General features: G+C 38.8%; 1 protein-coding gene across 19 annotated transcripts in view; it reads left to right on the plus strand.

The window, feature by feature from the left end:
• Positions 1-18,292, plus strand: part of LOC137290516 (polypyrimidine tract-binding protein 1-like) — a 126,233-nt gene that overhangs the window by 79,595 nt on the left and 28,346 nt on the right. For 14 of the 19 annotated variants that reach the window (XM_067821517.1, XM_067821512.1, XM_067821511.1 and 11 more), the window contains one exon: positions 14,000-14,104. In XM_067821517.1, the coding sequence (XP_067677618.1) occupies positions 14,018-14,104 (87 nt within the window). In that variant the 5' untranslated portion in view covers positions 14,000-14,017. Of the gene's footprint in view, positions 1-1,479; positions 1,797-8,567; positions 8,634-8,710; positions 8,877-13,999; positions 14,105-18,292 lie in introns of those variants that run through there. The other 5 variants (XM_067821505.1, XM_067821508.1, XM_067821516.1 and 2 more) reach the window with 4 other exon arrangements.

Genomic DNA, 18,292 nt, shown 5'->3' on the forward strand with positions numbered 1-18,292 from the left:
ATGTGATCCACACTGACAGTTGCTATCCCAAACTAGTGCAGAGCAGGTGCTTGTTCAGGTGCTTTTGTTGCTACTCGGATTCAGGTATGTTTAGCTTGTAGCTAGGGAGGAATAAGCTGTTGTCTGTCACAGTGTTTGTATGTCCTGTTTAGTGCATTGGCTTACTCCCTGACTGGAGCCAATTAAAACTTCCACAGTCATGACCGTGTGTTAGAGCCCAGGGCCCAGACGGGTGGTATGGGTGCTCAGCTAAAAGCTTTTAGCAGGATGTTTGTGTATCCATGGGGCATTGATATTGGGTGTTGTTGATATTGATTGCCATGGTAACATACAATTACAGTGTTTTCCCTAGTATTCTTTTGAAAGCTTTGTTTGTTTGCATCAAATATCTACGGCTCATTGCGTCTGTTGCTGGGCCAACATATATATTGACTTTTTGTGTTGTCACTACAAGTTGGACTGCATTCCGGACCCAGTGATTTTTTTTTTTTTTTTTTTTTCTCTTTTTATAATTTGGTTCAGTAATCAGAGTATTCACATTTCAGAATGGATAGTGATTTTTCATGTGTTGTGCTGCATGGTTTCCTTTGTGGAATATCAATAGAAAACTGTTAGGTTTTTGTAGATATATCCCAAGGAATTTGTCTTTTTCCATCAGTGTTTTTTACATTAAAACATTCAAAATATTCAATGTAAAAATAGATTATCAGACCAGATGTCCTTTGAACCAAGTTATTACATTTTGTGATATTTGTTTAATTTGTGTTAAATTCTTCTTCTTCTTAAAACTTGTCCTATCGTTTCACCAGAACACTAAAATATTTATTCTTCGTGCTTCTTTTCCATGGCAACATAGAACTGAATTCTTTTACTCGTGAATGGCATTTCTACTTTTATTTTGAAGACTGTCTCCGTGTAACTTGCAAGTGTAATATAAATAATATGGTTTAAGTTTGTTTGGTGTCCACTGCAAAGCCAGGATTAGAGGGCCATGTTTGTCAGCCTTTCATTGGTGGTGCAGAGAGTAAGTTCCATTGTAAGGGATCATTAAGAATTTATGCTCGTGTAAACTGAGATGCAAATGGTAACTGCTGGTGACTGTCGGCCAAGTAGAAATGGAAATGGTTTTGATGCCACTGGTAAGGTAGTAATTCTGCGTTTGATGTTTATATTAATTTTTTATGAGAGTGTGATGGCACTGGAAAGCCTGCACGACCGCACCAAGAGCTGGTTCAGGGCTTCCTGACTAGTTGAGTGGCGAGTTGCTTCTATGGTTGGGACTGCTGTCACAGCAGAACTCTGTGATTGTGCAGAACTGGTCGGCCAGCCAGCCTGACAGTGAACCAGCCAGGCAAACCAATGGCAGACACTGAGATGAGAATGGCTGTAACGTACAGGATGTGTTGTCAAATCAATGGACCAACAGTGCATTGTGGGCTATAGATTGTCCAACCACTGTTATTGGTAACTTGGTTTGTCGTTAAAAACGACTGTGTGCAATAATAGCAACCAGCGTAACATATTTCTGCTGCTCTCCGTTGCCCTTAGCAAGCTCTTGCTTTTTGTGGCCCAAGGTCTGAACGCTTGAATGGCCCCGTTATAATGAAAGGAGAACACACCTTGGTGAATTAAGCCAATAGAAGTGGTGGATCCTGTCGCTGACTGGGTCGGTTGAGGCCCGTCTCATTCCTGGCTAGAATTGCTTCACTTGGATCTGTCCTCCCCTCCTTCCGTCTCTCCGTCTCTCTCTCTGCTTGTCTGTGCCTCCGCCATCTATCTGCTTGCTGCTATTAGAGGTAAGTGCTGACATCCAACTGTAACATAAGTACGACATGCGCTGGCTTAAATCGGTGAACCATGAGCATGGAGCACCTTTTGACAGTCCACAAGTGGTTGGACCCAACGTGACATGAGGATCTCAGTTGTAAAGCTGTGCTTTGAAACTACTTGATGCATATTATGTAAGAGTCCCAGTTCTACTTTGTGTTCATGCTTAATTGACTTGAATTAGTGATTTATGAACATGTGTTGTGGAGTGACTGGGTATAGGTGCACATTGTAGGTAAATACAGACAGGATTCACTCATAGTTGAGTGTAAATACAGTTTGTTGAGTGAGACTCACTCACTCGCTTGCTCCAAGGACCTCTATGTCACTTGGTTATTCACCTATGTCTGTAGGCCTTGCATACCTCTGACGACCCATCCAGATGAAAGTATCTTCACTGTGTTTGAGTCATGAGATAGGCTTGACTGCTTTCTCTCAGTTTACAACACCTACACATGAGAACACATGTACACACATTCCAATCTTTGTCAGATTGACTGTTAAAGGTTCAGGGCTTGTCATCATTTAATGTTAAGTTGTAAGCTATCATATAAATGTATATTGTAATGAAAGTATGATATGTTTTGTAGTGATTCCAGGAATGTGACCATCACACCTGTCTGAGTGACACCTGTCGTTAGAGAGGGACACACCCATATGTCCTTTGATTTCTCTGGAGTGCATCTGCATATGTCCCGCCCATATTCAACACATGGGATATTCTTGATTTATTGACAGGACATAATGTTAAACGTACAAGTAATGGTTGTCAATTTCCCACGTAGTGTATTTGGCTCTGTGCATACAGGTAGATGAGTTCAGCTGTGTGTCTGCATAAATTGTACTTTTTCCTGTAATCACAAATTCTATACATCATTGGAAATTATGTTTGCAGTGTCAATTTGCTTTGTTGCTGTTATGAGTTAGATTGGTGGCGCGGCTGGGTTTCTATGGTTTCAGTGGCAGGCCTCCTGTTGTGATGATACTGTCCCAGGTCCAGCTCCCTGGGGATGGTTTCTTGATAGTCTCATACCAGTTTAAAATCAATAAGTGTCTTTGACCTAGTTAATAATGCACACCTTGTAGATACATATTGATGCATATATCAGTGACCATCTATTCAACCTGTTTCGAATGTCACGGGTTCTTGAAAAATTAACATTTTCATTTTGCCATTGTCCATACTAGGTACTGGCTTGCTCACAGTAATTGCTGAAAAGAGCTTTCAAGAAAGGTGCATGGATTTCAGGTCATATTATAGCATTTTGTAAGTCTATTTGATGATGTTATGCATTTCTTTTACTGATAGTTTAATGCTAAAGTAGTTTGGGGACACATAATTTTCTGTATTCCTTAACTCCCACAATGGGTCAGGTATGCGGCTGTACAATTGAAACACCTGTTACAGATTCCGGAAGATATACCATGCCACACAAGAAAGAAGCACCCTTGTTTACACATGTTAAAGGCCAATACCAACTTCTAAATGCCTCTCAAGAATCTTGTTACACATGGTATTGTTACAGGTGAAATTGTAACACTGTTAGTATACGCGATACTGTTTAATTCAGGTAACATGTAGAATTTCAACACTGGAATTAAACACTGTATCAAAGTGGTTAAAGGTGGTATTGCAACACTGTAGTTATAGGTGGAATTGTATCAAAGTGGTTACAGGTGGAATTGTATCACCCTGGTTGCATGAAGAATTGTAACACTGTAGTTACAGGTTGGATTGTTACACTGTGGTCCCACAAGGAATATTCGCAGTTCCCTGCCAAGTAGAGGTTGTTGCATCTTGCAAGCTCCGACTTGGTGTCCAGTTGTTGAATGTGCAAGGATTCATCTTGAGCTAAGAGGATTAGGGGATTAGCAAGGTTTGAGGGAGGTAATCACAGTGATTGTATTGGCTTTAAGTCTTTGTTTGAGGGAATGTGTACATTGTGTAGTGTTGGTTTAATCATGGGCGCGTATGTGCTGTATTTACCGCCAATGTCTTCTTGTGGGTGGCCTCACATGCACCGATTTAGTGAATCGTGTAGATGTCAGCTGTGGTGACTGATTGTATGTGAGAGATGGACAAGGATAACCTGACAGTCAGGTGATGAATATATATGCAACACTGTGTCCATCTTTGACATCATGTTGACGATACATCCTCATAAACAGATATTGCCATCAGTTCTTGATCTGGTGGGTTCAAAGTTATGCAAAACAGTTAGGTCTTTTTCATACTGCATCATCTGATAAAAATGTGATGGACAATATATAATCTTTTCTTTTACTCTGTCCACCAAGATTTGAATTTTCTAAGTTTTGTCGACCACCAAGTCTGCAAAGTTGATGATTGAAATAAAATTCTGTAGCACAAGTGGTGTGCTCCGCCGACACCCCCACACTAATACGGCAATTGTCAGTTACTCCATTATTATTCGTGTCAATAAACCAGGTACTTCACCTCTGTCTAGCATTCATTGAAGTTGAATTGGTTTCAACAGACATAGCTGAAAGGATTTTCCCCTTTTCACTGAAGCTTTAGTATTAAAAAAATGTTGGCAGTGCGGGGGAAATTCTCAATTTTAACTCCCAGTTTAACTTGAATGACTGGTGTAGAAAATGTAACCTTTCCTGTATCATGAGAAATTAACAACTAAAACATTCAAGGATAGGTTTTGATTGTGATGAGACTGAGTGTGGCCAACTTACCTGTTTAAAATAATAGTCTGAATGTGGACTACTTACCTGTTTAAAATAATAGTATAGGTTTAAAACTATATTTCTTGGTCATCTCCTTTGTTTTCTTAAGTTGACTGAGACATGGTCCATGACTCTGTTAAACACTTGAAGATAGTGTGGTGGTTATCTGCATACTCGTTTGTTGAAAGATAAACTTAGTTGTCTGCTGATAGTTGTGTGAAGGAAGCTTGATGAGTGACTTGTACCCTGGCTAATATACTAGTGCTGTGTAGAGGGCTGTGTACTACATCACTTGATGGACGAGGCAGCAGCCACAGTGGTAGCGGCCTCAGGTAGTGCTGAACCATCAACATTCTCACTAATGACCTTCACTTGACCTTTCTTCTGGTCGTTTAGCTTAGAATGAGAAGTTACTTTGGGACAATAACAAACGTTGACTTCATGTGGAAGGAAAGCCATGAATGTTTAAGCAAGTTCTGTTGGAGGCCTGTCTGCCATTCTGTTAATAATGTGTTCTACAGGAATCTGCTCATACATCTAGTTACAAACATTAACACACTGTTCTTGTTGTCACTTGTTACTTGATGATCTACTGAAGAGTTCTGTGACCACATTCATTGAGTGTGGTGAGGGGTGATTACATGGACTTGTCGTTGATCTGCATCTGAGACCTTGTGTCAGGTGAACAGCTACTCAAAATAGTGAATGAGTTTAGTTTTACGCCGCACTCAGCAGTATTGCACCTGTACTGCAGCAGTCAGTAAATAATCGAAACTGGACCAGACAATCCAGTGATCAACAGCATGAGCATCGATCTGCACAATTGGGAACTGATGACATGTCAACCAAGTCAGCAAACCTGACTACCCAATCCTGTTACTTGTCTCTTAAGACAAGCATAGTCACCTTATATGGCAAGCATGGGTTACTGAAGGCCTATTTTCCCTGGACCTTCATGGGTCCTACTCAAAAGAAGTTAAAAGAACACCCAATTACATAATATATGCAACTACATTCATAGCATCTCTGAAATATTTCATGTCAGACTGGAATGATTTCATAAAACTAATGAATTGATAAAACAGTGACATATATTATTCTAATAGCAGTTTTATTTAATGAGTAGATAGAACAATGACATATATTTATCTGAAATCAAAGTCAAGTCACTTTGCTCGAAACACAGTCCATGTCTAGTGCACCTGATTGCGATACAAGGAGCCATGTATCAAGTCTGTCTCATAATTGTTGGAGCTGTTCAGATTAAACAGTGAATGTGTATCTGCGATTAGTGACATCAACAGGACATGAACCTAGATTAACTAACTTAGTCCGGTAAAACAATATTGATCTGTGATATCATTCAGGACAAACCTGTAATTGATTGGATGTGATGGATGTAATTGTTCTTTCCAGTAAGGAAAGTCACATGTGGAGGGACTGGTCTGACTGATTGACGATGCTGTACAAGTATTTGGAAGCTGATACGTTATTCAGTCTACCAGAGGAGATCTTCTGTATTGCTGAACTGCTGAATTTGTTTGTTGTCAGTTCACAAGTGAATAAATGAAATCTGTGTCCAAACAGGGCTTCAGTAATGATCAAGAATAGATTCTTTTAAAATAGTATTCAGATTTCAATGTTTATCATGATCTATGGAGACTGTGGATAGTCATTTGTCGACCTGTCAGAGTGCCTTTAGATACGACTCACACCGAATGATAAATGTGGATGTCTTAATTGTTCCATCCTTTCATACCCGGGAGACAATTCTCTAAGCAGCTCAGTGTGAAATACCAAAATATATAATACTCTAACAGAGATAGTATTCTTGAAAAAAACCAAACAGATTTATGATTGTCATTGGCAGCAACTTGTTGCACCAAAGGGGTAGAGATAGTGTGGATATGGACCACCATTATCGTCTATTTTGGTCCCTGCTAGGGTGTCAGATCTGCATATTATGATAATTGTATATGATGGTATTAATTCCTGTGGAAAGGCCATCAGACATAATTGCAGCTCATTTTACAATATAACTCTCCTTACACTAGGAATGTGAATTCCTTTTCTGGCATTTATGTTTATGGCACAAGGGAGTTGTAAATATGAATAATGAACCAAAAGTGCCCATATCACAGCTAATTTGTCGGAATATTGTTCCAGAATGTCAAAAGGGCTATGTAGAGAATCTGATTGGAAGTAACATGATATTGTGGTGTGTTCCTTGTCATCACACTGGATTCTTAGTTTTGATGCAAAAGCTGTTTCATCTTTTGAAAGGCCACAAAACTTCATCATTTGCAAGAATCACGAGCAGTAAGAAAAGACATCAAAAACAAGTATCTCAGAGGAAAGTGATCTCTTGGAAAAAAATCGTAGTTTCATAGTTTTACAATATTTGATGATATGTTTAATTTTTTTTCTAAGCTGATTTATGAAAGCTAGCTTCAGTTGTTTGAGACCTGTCACATCAAACTGACATGGAGACCTGCGGTGTTGCACTGCGAGGTTCACATGTGTTCTTTAAGTGTAGGGTAAGAGCCTGTTGATTCAGGGGTAATTGAACCTGCACAATAGGTGGTGGTTTATGCAATCCATCCATGGCGGTGTTACGTCAAACACCCTGTAGATTCATTGTAGATTCATTGTAGATTCATGGGCTCTGCTCAGTAGGGAGGTGGCAGATCTGACATTCAGGGGTTTTAGATGAACATCAAACTCCTTGTTTTGTTGTTGAAGCCATCTTCTCAGGCATATGTTATTTATGTGTCATGGAAGCTTTTACGTAACTCTGTAGACATTACTTCACTGAACAGGTCTTCAGGCCTCCATCTTGTCATGAAACCTCTCCAACGCCACAATTGTTTGTGACTGATAAGTAGATAAATAAAAATAGCTGAATGCCCTTGAACTCTGTGGTATGTGAATTACTTCTAACTATTTTCCAATAGTTAGATAAAATATGGTTAGAAATATCAACAAATTTTGTGTCATCCCGTCCACAAAAATTACGGATGGTAAACTGTTTAGAGGAAATGTCACTGCTCCATTGTGAATAATACCTGCCTTAGATTTGCACGCTTAAGTCCGTTTTTAAAAAGCATGATTGATCATTAGTAGGTGTAGTGTAGCTGTGGTGAAGCTGTGCACTGTTGCTGCCGGCTGAGTGCAGAAACCCCATTCATTCGGTCACATCACACACGTGTCAGTCAAACACAAAGCTATCAATCATACATATTGTCTAGAATAGATTTCATTATCAGTGAATACTTGAGATATAGGTGTCAATCACATTAATCAAGAAATCAAGACTCATTTAAACCAAAATTAACTTTGATGACTGCTCTTGAAATAATTATTGTAATGATATATGTTCTTGGGGTCAGACAAAGGCTGACATGGGATGCTGGTACAATGACTTCACATGGTCTGGTAGCACAGAAATAGATTCATTAGTGCTCAGTAGACCCCTCTGTCCCCTGCCAGTTGTATATAATGAGCAATGGGACAACCCCTGTTTCCCCTGGGGGTGCCGCAAAAGGGGTAAGACTAATACTAGCATCTTACATTATGTATTTGCTGCCTTGGCCTCTTGAAACCGTCAAGTATGTAGGATGTGTTTATTAAAACACAGTTTCAGACTGTTACACCATTGTGCAACTAACTGTTTGCACCAAAAAGTATTCTTAACTGAAAACATAAAGTTTTTGATTTTTGTCAAAATGTTTTCAACACTTAAGTTTTGTCAAAAATATTTATCAGAGATCAGAAACCCTAAGGAGCACCCATAGAATAAGTATCCTTTTCACAGTCAGGTAGTATGTTGTCAACGGATGCTCAGATGTGCCAATACCTCCTCATATATACTCCGCCTTGTATTTAGCCCATTGACAGACAGTGCCTGATCGAATATTGAAGCACTGATTGCACACATAGGCAAGATAAATTGTTCATAATGGATATAATACTTCCCAGGACGCCAAGCCATAAGTACCAGCCTGCAATAGGCAGTATCTAACAAATCCCGAAATAAGTGGCTTCATCAGATCTTGCTGGAATTTTAATTTGGCTGTATCTTCAACAGTGAGTCACAGTACTGTGTCTATGTAAGTATTTGTCATAACATCCTTCCTGATAGTCTGGCACTTATTGGTCCTTGTGGGTGGGGCTTACAACCAACTCAGTTCTCCGTACAGCGCAGTGGTAGAGAAGAGTCACAGCTTGCACTATAGCATCACAGCTCCACAATAGCTACAATGTATACAGTTGTGCCTCCACACCCTGCCCCAACGGTGCCGCCAGAATACATGTACTACCCCCCAGGACAGCCTGTCATATATACCGTCAAGGTGGGACATATCATGCTAGTACTAGTGTTTTCTGTAGCCATATAAACTTTTTACTCTCTGTTACGGCCATGGCCATTTTGATGACAAATGTGATTACTATCCTGGTTTTGCCATACGGGACGTATAGATTAATCTGCACAAAGAATGTAGAATACAGTCGTGGCAGTTTAATCACAATGAGCTGGATGATAATGTTCATCATAGTTTTGATCGTCTGCTTGTTGCATTCTTTGTGAAAAAATTGCGACAATCACTTTGTTTTATCAGTGAGCAGCACCTGATGTGTGCAATGTTTTGATGTGTTGGCGGTGAGAGCTGTTAGCAAATGAGGTATATAATGACTCTATTCTGTTCAGTCCAGAACATATTTTCATTTTTTACATCCATTATGGAACCATTACCTGTTAATGTGAAGGCTGAATATGTTTCCTACAGTGCCTTCAACTACTGCCATGTTTGTGGAAGAGTAACGTATGATGGATTGAATTCTGTGTAATGTTTGGTAATTTAGTGACGAGTATGTGTTTTCTCATCATTTTTTCACTGTGATTTCTGAATTTGTTGTTCTGATTGACTTCCCACTCATGGTCCTATTGTACATTTACTAAATTTTTTACCAAACATGTAATCATCGTATATGCTTACATGCTTGTATTCAAATCAAAATCAATCAGCGAAAGTGATTTTTGTTTTTAGGAAAGTACCTTCTGAAATGTTGGAAAATAAGTGCAATAATGTAAAAAAGTAGTTTTGGGGTTTTAGGAAAGTACCTTCTGAAATATTGGAGAATAGTGCAGGAAAAATGTTTGGTGCATTAAATGTGTGAAGACAAGGAGATATGACTGCAACATCTGTTATCTATAGCAGTAGGAATTCAAACTAGGATGTCCAGAACATCTGTTGCAAGTTCTGGAATAATCACACGATAGTAAAGATAATTCATGCATCACTCTGTGATGGGCTGAGGTGTTGTATTCCTCAACAATCCATATTTCGGTCTTGTTCTCCTCTAGCGATCCGGGTCACTGCATAGGGAGGGATGCGTTCATGAGTAATGATCCCCCCATAGGATTTGCTGTTTATGTCCTGTAGCGGAGATGAAGGGGGAGGAGGGAGCAAGCTGTTCCTCACTGATATGATCGACAGGAAGCAGTGCCTGTCCCCAGCCATTGTTTATAGTCATCTACTTGCATATGATATGACCCTAGTTGGGCACCTAGTTTCCCTCTCTTCTTCTGCTGTGGAAACTGATAATTACATCCTTGTTTCGTTGCAAGTGTTGAAGCTGAAATAAATTTGCATATTGTTTGGTCTGATTTCTACATGCGGTTTGTTCTTTGTTCTGAACATTAGGGCTATATCCTTTGTTCTGTATATATGCTGTATTCTGCTGAGGCCTCTTGAACATTAGCGCTATATCCTTTGTTCCGTATATATGCTGTATTCTGCTGAGGCATTTTGAACAGTGGAGGTGCATACGACTGATCTACATATTAGACACTGAAGTTCAAAATACCAACATCCTGACAACTGATGAACAAAGGAATGTGTGGAACATCACAGTGAAATGGGTTGACATTGAATTTGTCTTCTCTCACGTGGTCGTGTCATGCCATGCACAGTGCAATCTGATCAGTTCTGGTGATTATAGCAGAGAAGGAAGATTCTGGTCATATGTACATAGGCTTTTCATGTCGGGTGAATATGGTGACATGTATACTATAGGACTTTCAATGTCGGGGGAGTATGGTGACTTGTATACTATAGTGCTTTCCATGTCAGGTGAATGTGGTGCCCTGTATATTATAGGACTTTCCATGTCAGAGGAATATGATGATATGTATATTATAGGCCCTTCCGTGCCAGGGGAGTATGGTGACTTGTGTGCTATAGAGCTTTCCATGTCGGTGGAATATAGTGTCACGTATGCCAGAGCTCCAGATAAGCGACATATTTGCATAAATTATGCAATAGAAAAGTTGAAAAATGAAAAAAAAAAAATAAAGTCCAGCTTATAAAAAACGCTTAATATTTACGTTTATGCTTTATCAAAATAACTATTCATATTTCTCCAGTACATCAACATCATGTTGCATATCATACCATTTCAAGCCTATCAAACATAAATTTTTTCTATCTCCAGATATTTGTGATTTAAAGGCTTATTAATTCTAAATGCAAATAAAATGTGCAACATATATAAAATCCCAATCGTGGCTCATCTATTAAAAGCGACCAATCAAATAGTTGTTTTCCTTTTGTAAACTAATCGATAATGGTGAGCAAGCGTAGCGGAAAGCTTCAATACGCTCAAAGTAAAATATGTACTTTTCATGCTTGCAGCAGCAAAATACTTCATTAGAGGACTACTAGATGTATTAATAGGCAAGTATTGTGTCTCACAATCACATCAATCAATTGCCAGTGATATTTTAATTGAACTCATAACATTAGCTATTCTGGGTTTGAAAGTGAAACAAGACGGTGGGAAGCTTTTGTAACAAAGAACCCAACCCCAAATAACTGTTTGTGTGGGCTGTTATATCATCAAATATTCATCTTGGTATCTTGCTATATACCAAAACTGATGTAGACTAAGGCACATATTATTTCTCACAGCATAAGCGGATAAGGCTGTATTAACTATCAGTATCATTAAGCATTGTTGGGAGGATTTTGTCTTATTTTATAATCAAATGTTTTTGAATAAAAAATGTCGCACCTGTTATACTTACTTGAAATGAATACCAGGATTTTGAAAACATGATGGGTATTTAAATGTATAAATATCCACTTGAAAATTGTAATACCCACTTAGTTTCATATGTATGGATATCATACCCTCATGGTCAAAAGCTGTTCTGGAGTTGTGTGTATGCTATAGGGCTTTCCATGTCAGAGGAATATGGTGACATATACACAATAGGGCTTTCCATGTCAGAGGAATATGGTGACATATAAACTATAGGGCTTTCCATGTCAGAGGAATGTGGTGACTTATATGATATAGGGCTTTCCATGTTTGAGGAGTATGGTGACGTATATGCTATAGGGCTTTCCATGTCTGAGGAATATGGTGATGTATATGCTGTGGGGCTTTCCATGTTAGAGGAATATGGTGACATATACTGTTGGGCTTTCCATGTCGGGTATTATGGTGACATACATACTGGGCATGTATATGCATAAGTATTGAGAAGTATACAATGTTGACTTCAAGGAGATTGTAAGAGAATATAAGATTAATGTCAAAACTGTTATGTGAAATATACACTAATAGCATCTATGATATTGTAATGGAACAGATACAGACATCTATCGCCAAGAGTATTCTCATGCTCAATTGGCTTTGTTGCAAGCTATGCATTGAATGAAATGTGCTCGATGAAGAAACTGAGCAAAGAAACTCCACACAAACATGTCAAGGGAGAAAAGGCCTGGGGCTTATTCCTGGTGTAGGGTTCCTTATGGTATTGTAATGGCTGTTTACAGAACATGATTTTGATAGTGCTCTGTCATTGAGGTATTTTGACAAGATTGTTGAACAATTTCCTCATCCATGAAGAAAATACAGTTTATCAGGTTTATACCATTTCCACAGCTTGGGGATTTATGATAGGAAACTATTTACTGTATGAAAAATGGGGTAAGTGAGTGAATCTGCTATTAAGTTTTTTTTACCAATATCCTTGGCAAGTGAGCACCAACACTTGACATCACTGTTCACATGGGAATAGAACCTGGTGTCAGGCTTCACATGCAAACCCCTGACAAGGCTGGCCATTCTCAGTCAGTCTTGATTCAGTGGAATATTCTTGTGCAGTAAGTCTAAATCCATTTCGGATGAAGAAAGTGATGCTATCAATACCGTGTATGGTTAATAAAATAATCATATCCTTTCTGCTGTATTATGTCACAGGACCATTAATGTTCCATAGATTATTGGAGAAAAACAACCTTTTGTCTGGGTGTTCTTTATGCGAATGTTGGTAGCATGATGAAAACTTAATAGAATCCTATCTGACTGATGGATTTTATGATGCGTACTGAGAGTGATCTGATCAAGACCTTGCTGTAGTGGGGTTTTATTTGGCTTGTAGTCATCTGGTTGTAAAGTGTTTAATGGTGTAAGCAGCCATGAATTATTGAAGCAGATTGTAAGCTGTACATTATTCTCAAAAGGTTAGAAGTAGATGGGGGAGATATGCCAAACAACTGTTGCCCTTAACAACCAGACCGAGAGAAACAAGGAGAGCATGTTCTTCATAAAATATCTTATATTGGAATAGCATAGCCAGGGAAGGTTTCCCTAAATCTGAATTATAGATGGTTGCGAAAATATCCTGTTTTTGTTTTAGTCAGGTGATTATTGTTGTCTTGTTGCTGGACAAATATTTGTCAAAATATGAAGAATGTTTGAGGTGTCGGGATGTGATGGATATCATCAGTGGTCATTGCCATGGGGACACTGTGTCAGCTGACCTAGTAGGAGTATGTGGTGTGCCATCATGTGATAACAGTTTCAATATTTCCCATTGCTCATAAACAATTAATGATGTTATCTACATAGAAATCATAGTACTTTTGTGCTCTGTGAAAGACAAGGCAGACCATTCCTTTTAGCTATGAAAGATGCTGAAATATTTAACTTGCTTTTGTTTAATATGTCTCTTGGTTGCAAGGGAAGTAACGTCTGATTTAATTGATGTTGTTACAAACCATATTGCTGCAGAATACATGGTTTGTTGTCTGACATTTTGCCTGATTGCATTAAGTGAGATGGCCGAGGAGACAGTAGCTTGTATCTACTTATTACTGAATATTGTTTTACATGACTGTATGATGCTGTTGTCACAGCATTGCCATTAGACCATCTCAGTGTCCACTATAACTGTATAGCAGCAGCAGCAGGTACTTGGAGAAAACAGCACATTATCACCAGTAGCTGCTGCAGCTACAGTTTTTAGCTGGGTTTTTATTGAACTGTACCTGCTTACTTGTTTTACAGAGGAAAACATTTTTTTATGATGATGATTTTATTTTGAAACTATAACTAAATTTTTTTCTGTTCATTATATTTTGGATAATTGGTTGTTATTCCTCTATTGTTTGTTGTGTTGCAGAGAGGATCAGAAGAACTGATGTCGCACAGCCCGATGGTGACGAACGGCACAGGGATGAGCCCTCAACATGCTCACAATTCTGACATCAGTAATGATGCCAAGAAGGTAGGTTGTATATATTGTCTCCCCACAAGTAGAACTTACATGTTGGCCCTCTTAGGTAGGACTTTGTTTTTAACACGTTTGAGGAGGACTTGTTGGCCATCTCAGGTAGGTCTTTAACGTTCGCCCCTCAAGTAGGATGTAGTTGTTGATCTCAGATAGGACTGACTTGCTAACTCTCTCCTGCAGGACTTCACTCAGGAAAAATGTAGTTGCTAACTCTCTCCTGCAGGACTTCACTCAGGAAAAACGTAGTTGCTAACTCTCTCCTGCAGGACTTCACTCAGGAAAAACGTACTTGCTTTCCCAAATAGGACTTATATGTGTCTCACTTAAGGCAGTACTATGGTTGGAATAGCTTAATTGATTTAATTAAGGTTGTTTGATTGGATGTTGATATTTGGGAAACAGACCAGAATTCCTTGAAGTGTCAACAGAAATAAAAAAGTGACCTCTATCCACTCTGTATTCCTGATGGTCAGCGCAGCCATGATTCAACCATGGGTCCAGAGGATTTTTGTTTTTAGCTACCAATCAGTAGCTTTCAGGAGACCACAGTTTGCAGCTAAGCTTGTCGGATTTATCGTTCAGTCTCTGGAGGATTCAGCTTTTGCAGAGAAAATTACAGATTTCTTCCAAGTGTGCAGACGGCAAGATTTTTATCTGGACATGTAAATCTGCACCTTCGACAACAACATAATGTACATCTGCACACTGGTGCAGGATGAATCTTTGTTGAATTCACAAAGCCATTCAACTTAAATCTCCATATTCAACAGTGGCATACAGTATCTAGATATGTACGTGCACCCATACATACATATGGGTGCATGCCTGCAGTGGAAATGTTGGGAAATGCTGATAATTGGGTTCATTGTTGTTGGAACTGATGCCTGCAAATGTTCTCAGCACATGCTACCAGCACTGCAGCTCCTATGTCACTCGTTGCTTCTAAACACTAAAGAAATTGGATATTTCGGTGATTACTGTTTTTGTGTTGTGGGCATTAAGCCCTGTTTCTGTGTAGGAGACATCCACTGTTGGAGTGGAAAGCAATTCATAGAATATCAGGAGTGGATTTTCTTTATGACGAAGTTTGATAGCTTGGAGATAAAACAACTGACAGGAAGTTAACAGAATATCACAAAAGCTGCCATACTTTCAGCAGGCGGTGTATGCCACAAGACAAGCTGATATATGTGAGGTTCATTCTTCAGCTTTTTTCTCTTCTGCTGTCCAACAACCAGTTTAATTGTCAAATCCCAGGACCATTACCAGGACCATTAGAGTTCCCTTCTACAACATTCAAGTTGTGATTTGTATGTGGGTCTGACATGCTGCAGCAACATTTGACTTGTACTTAGATCTCACTTAGTCACCGCACTTAGTTACTGAACACATATTCGATATGCTGCAGCTAACAGTTGAGTGGTGACTGGTACCAAGATCTTCCATCCTACAAAAACATTCAGTTGGTGAGTGGTACTTAGGTGTCACTTGCGACTGATTGCTTTTGAGTAGATTATTACTTAGTTCTTGCTAGGTGAGCTAAGCTTGTCATGTCCTCCAGCTATGACCAAAGCCATTAGTATGGTGGCAAGCTGTAGAATCGACACGTGCACTTGGTGCCATCAAGGGAGGGCTGTATTTTTGGACTAGATGGTACCTACTTGCAGAGTGACTGCAGTGCAATTGCTTTGCATGCCTTGTAATTGAGGGAGCTCCACAGTAGGCCTGGTATCAAGGCTGCCATTAAGTGCCTCTACCATGCATGTTAACTGGATGCCTTGAAGAGAGGCCCGTGCAAACGGAAACCAGTCATTTGAATTTCAAAATGTCAGCTTCAGATATTATAGCAATTTGACATTTGCTGATACAGGATTGTAATGACTTATAATTCCCAGATTCATTGGTGGCAGCAGTATTGTTGGTTCTGTAACAGCAATGAAGAAAATTTCATTAATCTGGTGTTCCTCTGGGACATCGAGTGTCTATAACAGTCATTTGACCTTTGCTGCGTCCAGTTCAGTGTAGGTATATCCAGAAGGCACTTTGGAATCCGACACTTTCTGGAATAATATTTTTACATGTATGATAATCCTATTTTAGTGAAAGGTTGATATTTGCACAATGGATTAACAATGTTTCCAGTATGTTTGGGTGTTTGTGAAACATTGAGAAGGCATCTTGCGCCATGCCGAGAGCTCACTGGTAACTCCAGACATACATATATTGTATTCTGTCACTTGCTTCTCTCATTGCTAGTGTGTAACTACTTGACATATACAGACGATATGAGACTATGAACTGTGTGTGCAGCCATTACAGCTTTGTTGGTTCTCACAAAACAAATTGTAACAGTATCTACAATTTGTCTAAGTGTCTGCTCCTTCCTTTTCTCACTGTCCAGCTGCGAGTTAAACAGCTATAAAAGGCTAATGATTCCTGTTGTCATGACATCAATGTCAGAATGCAGATTGGAAGTGAATGGGGCATTCATTGAAGGTGCTATTTTGCACCTTTGAAATATATGAAGATAGGATAGCTAGGAAACCTAATGAGGGGATGGAGAATTCTGCTAGTTTGTTCATCTAAAATGTTTTTAAAATCTATCTTCTGAAAGCATTGACATTTGTCTGTGATGTTTGTGAAGAATTCATAATGAGCCAGAAGCATGTATACTTGGTATTGATGGCATTTATGAGGTGGTCTAAGATCATCAATTCTTAATGTGGGCCTGTTTGGTGTGAACCATTTAGGCACATTAGCAACCAGTATCTGCTGGGCTCTGGGTCCTTTGTCACCTAACCTAGAAGCTGTTGCTAGGCAACAGCCCCATGCCTTGGGATGTCATAGCAGAGAATAATTGATTCCAAAATTAGCAGCAATTGAAGTTGAAAGAATTAATATTGTCAACAGCTTTTACCATCGGAAAATGTCAAAAAGTTTGGGTCATGAATTGTTTGTAAATGTCAGCAGCGATACTCTAGAACTTGTTCTGTATGGTTGTGCTGTATTGTAGGTTCAGACTGTGTATATTTCCACATTCTCCCTATGAAAGTTGGGTTTGCAAATTATTATGCATCAGCTTTGAGATCTGCAACAGAGTAGGAGGGTGAGATTGTTTTAAGACCTTGTTTTTTTTCTTTTATTTGGTTTATTAAACCGATGAAAGAAATGAAATCATCTTTATAAGCAAAAACTGTTGTAGCTGGCTGTTTTGAAACAAGGTGAAATAAAAATACACTCCATGTGTTTTACTGCTCTTCATAACAAATAGGGAGAAATGCTTAAAACAATCTATTTCCTAACTGAAAAAAGTATCATACAGTATCTCCCTTGTTAAGATGTGCAAGGTTTTCATTCAATTGTAACTCTGACACGTATCTGGAAATTGTTTTGTTTTGTTTGTTTTTTTAAATTAAAAAAATCTCAAACCTCCTAAATTGAATTTTAGGGAAAAGACAAAAAAATATGTAATAGACACTAGAAGGTTGTTGTTTCCACTGCAGACTCTCTTCTGATGTAGGACAGCTATTGTGTCATTGACTGAAACTTAGTAAATATGAATATCTGAGCTTGATGGAAACTGGAAGTATGTTTCATGATTAAGTAATTATCCATTTTGTTTAGTGGAGAAAAAATGTCTGTATTTGAACAGAAGAAATATGGTATATTCCTTTGTGAGGCTGACATCCTGTGATGTTTGTTAAATGTTTGTGACGTTGAAGATTATCTCAGTCACTTAACGTAAGTATGTTTGAGCTGCTTGCAGTATGTGTTTTGCAGTAAGACAAACCAGGCTCACAGATGGTTTGTTGTATTCCCAGTGCATGTCGTGCAGTGGTTTACAAGCTGGGTCTGTTTATATGCCTTACTCCAAGAGCTTGTTGACTCAAGCTTCCTCCTGTCCCGCCATGTTATGTATGAACTTAGGAATTTGTCATTATTGAGGGAGATAAATGGGGGAAAATCATATTTTTGTTGCAATATATGCTGTTAATATGTTGACATGAAAATAAAACTGTTTGCGTCTGTTTTGAAACATTGCAGCCTGAGGATGTATTATGAGAACATTCAACAGATATATTGATTTCAGATTGGAACTGGTTGTGGGGAAAGTAGCTGGAAAAACCTTTATTGTGGTATTAGTGTGGGGTCAGATGCTACTTTCCGTCCACAATGATATTT

Source organism: Haliotis asinina, chromosome 7, assembly GCF_037392515.1.
Source record: "Haliotis asinina isolate JCU_RB_2024 chromosome 7, JCU_Hal_asi_v2, whole genome shotgun sequence".
In the NCBI taxonomy this organism is placed as follows: domain Eukaryota; kingdom Metazoa; phylum Mollusca; class Gastropoda; order Lepetellida; family Haliotidae; genus Haliotis; species Haliotis asinina.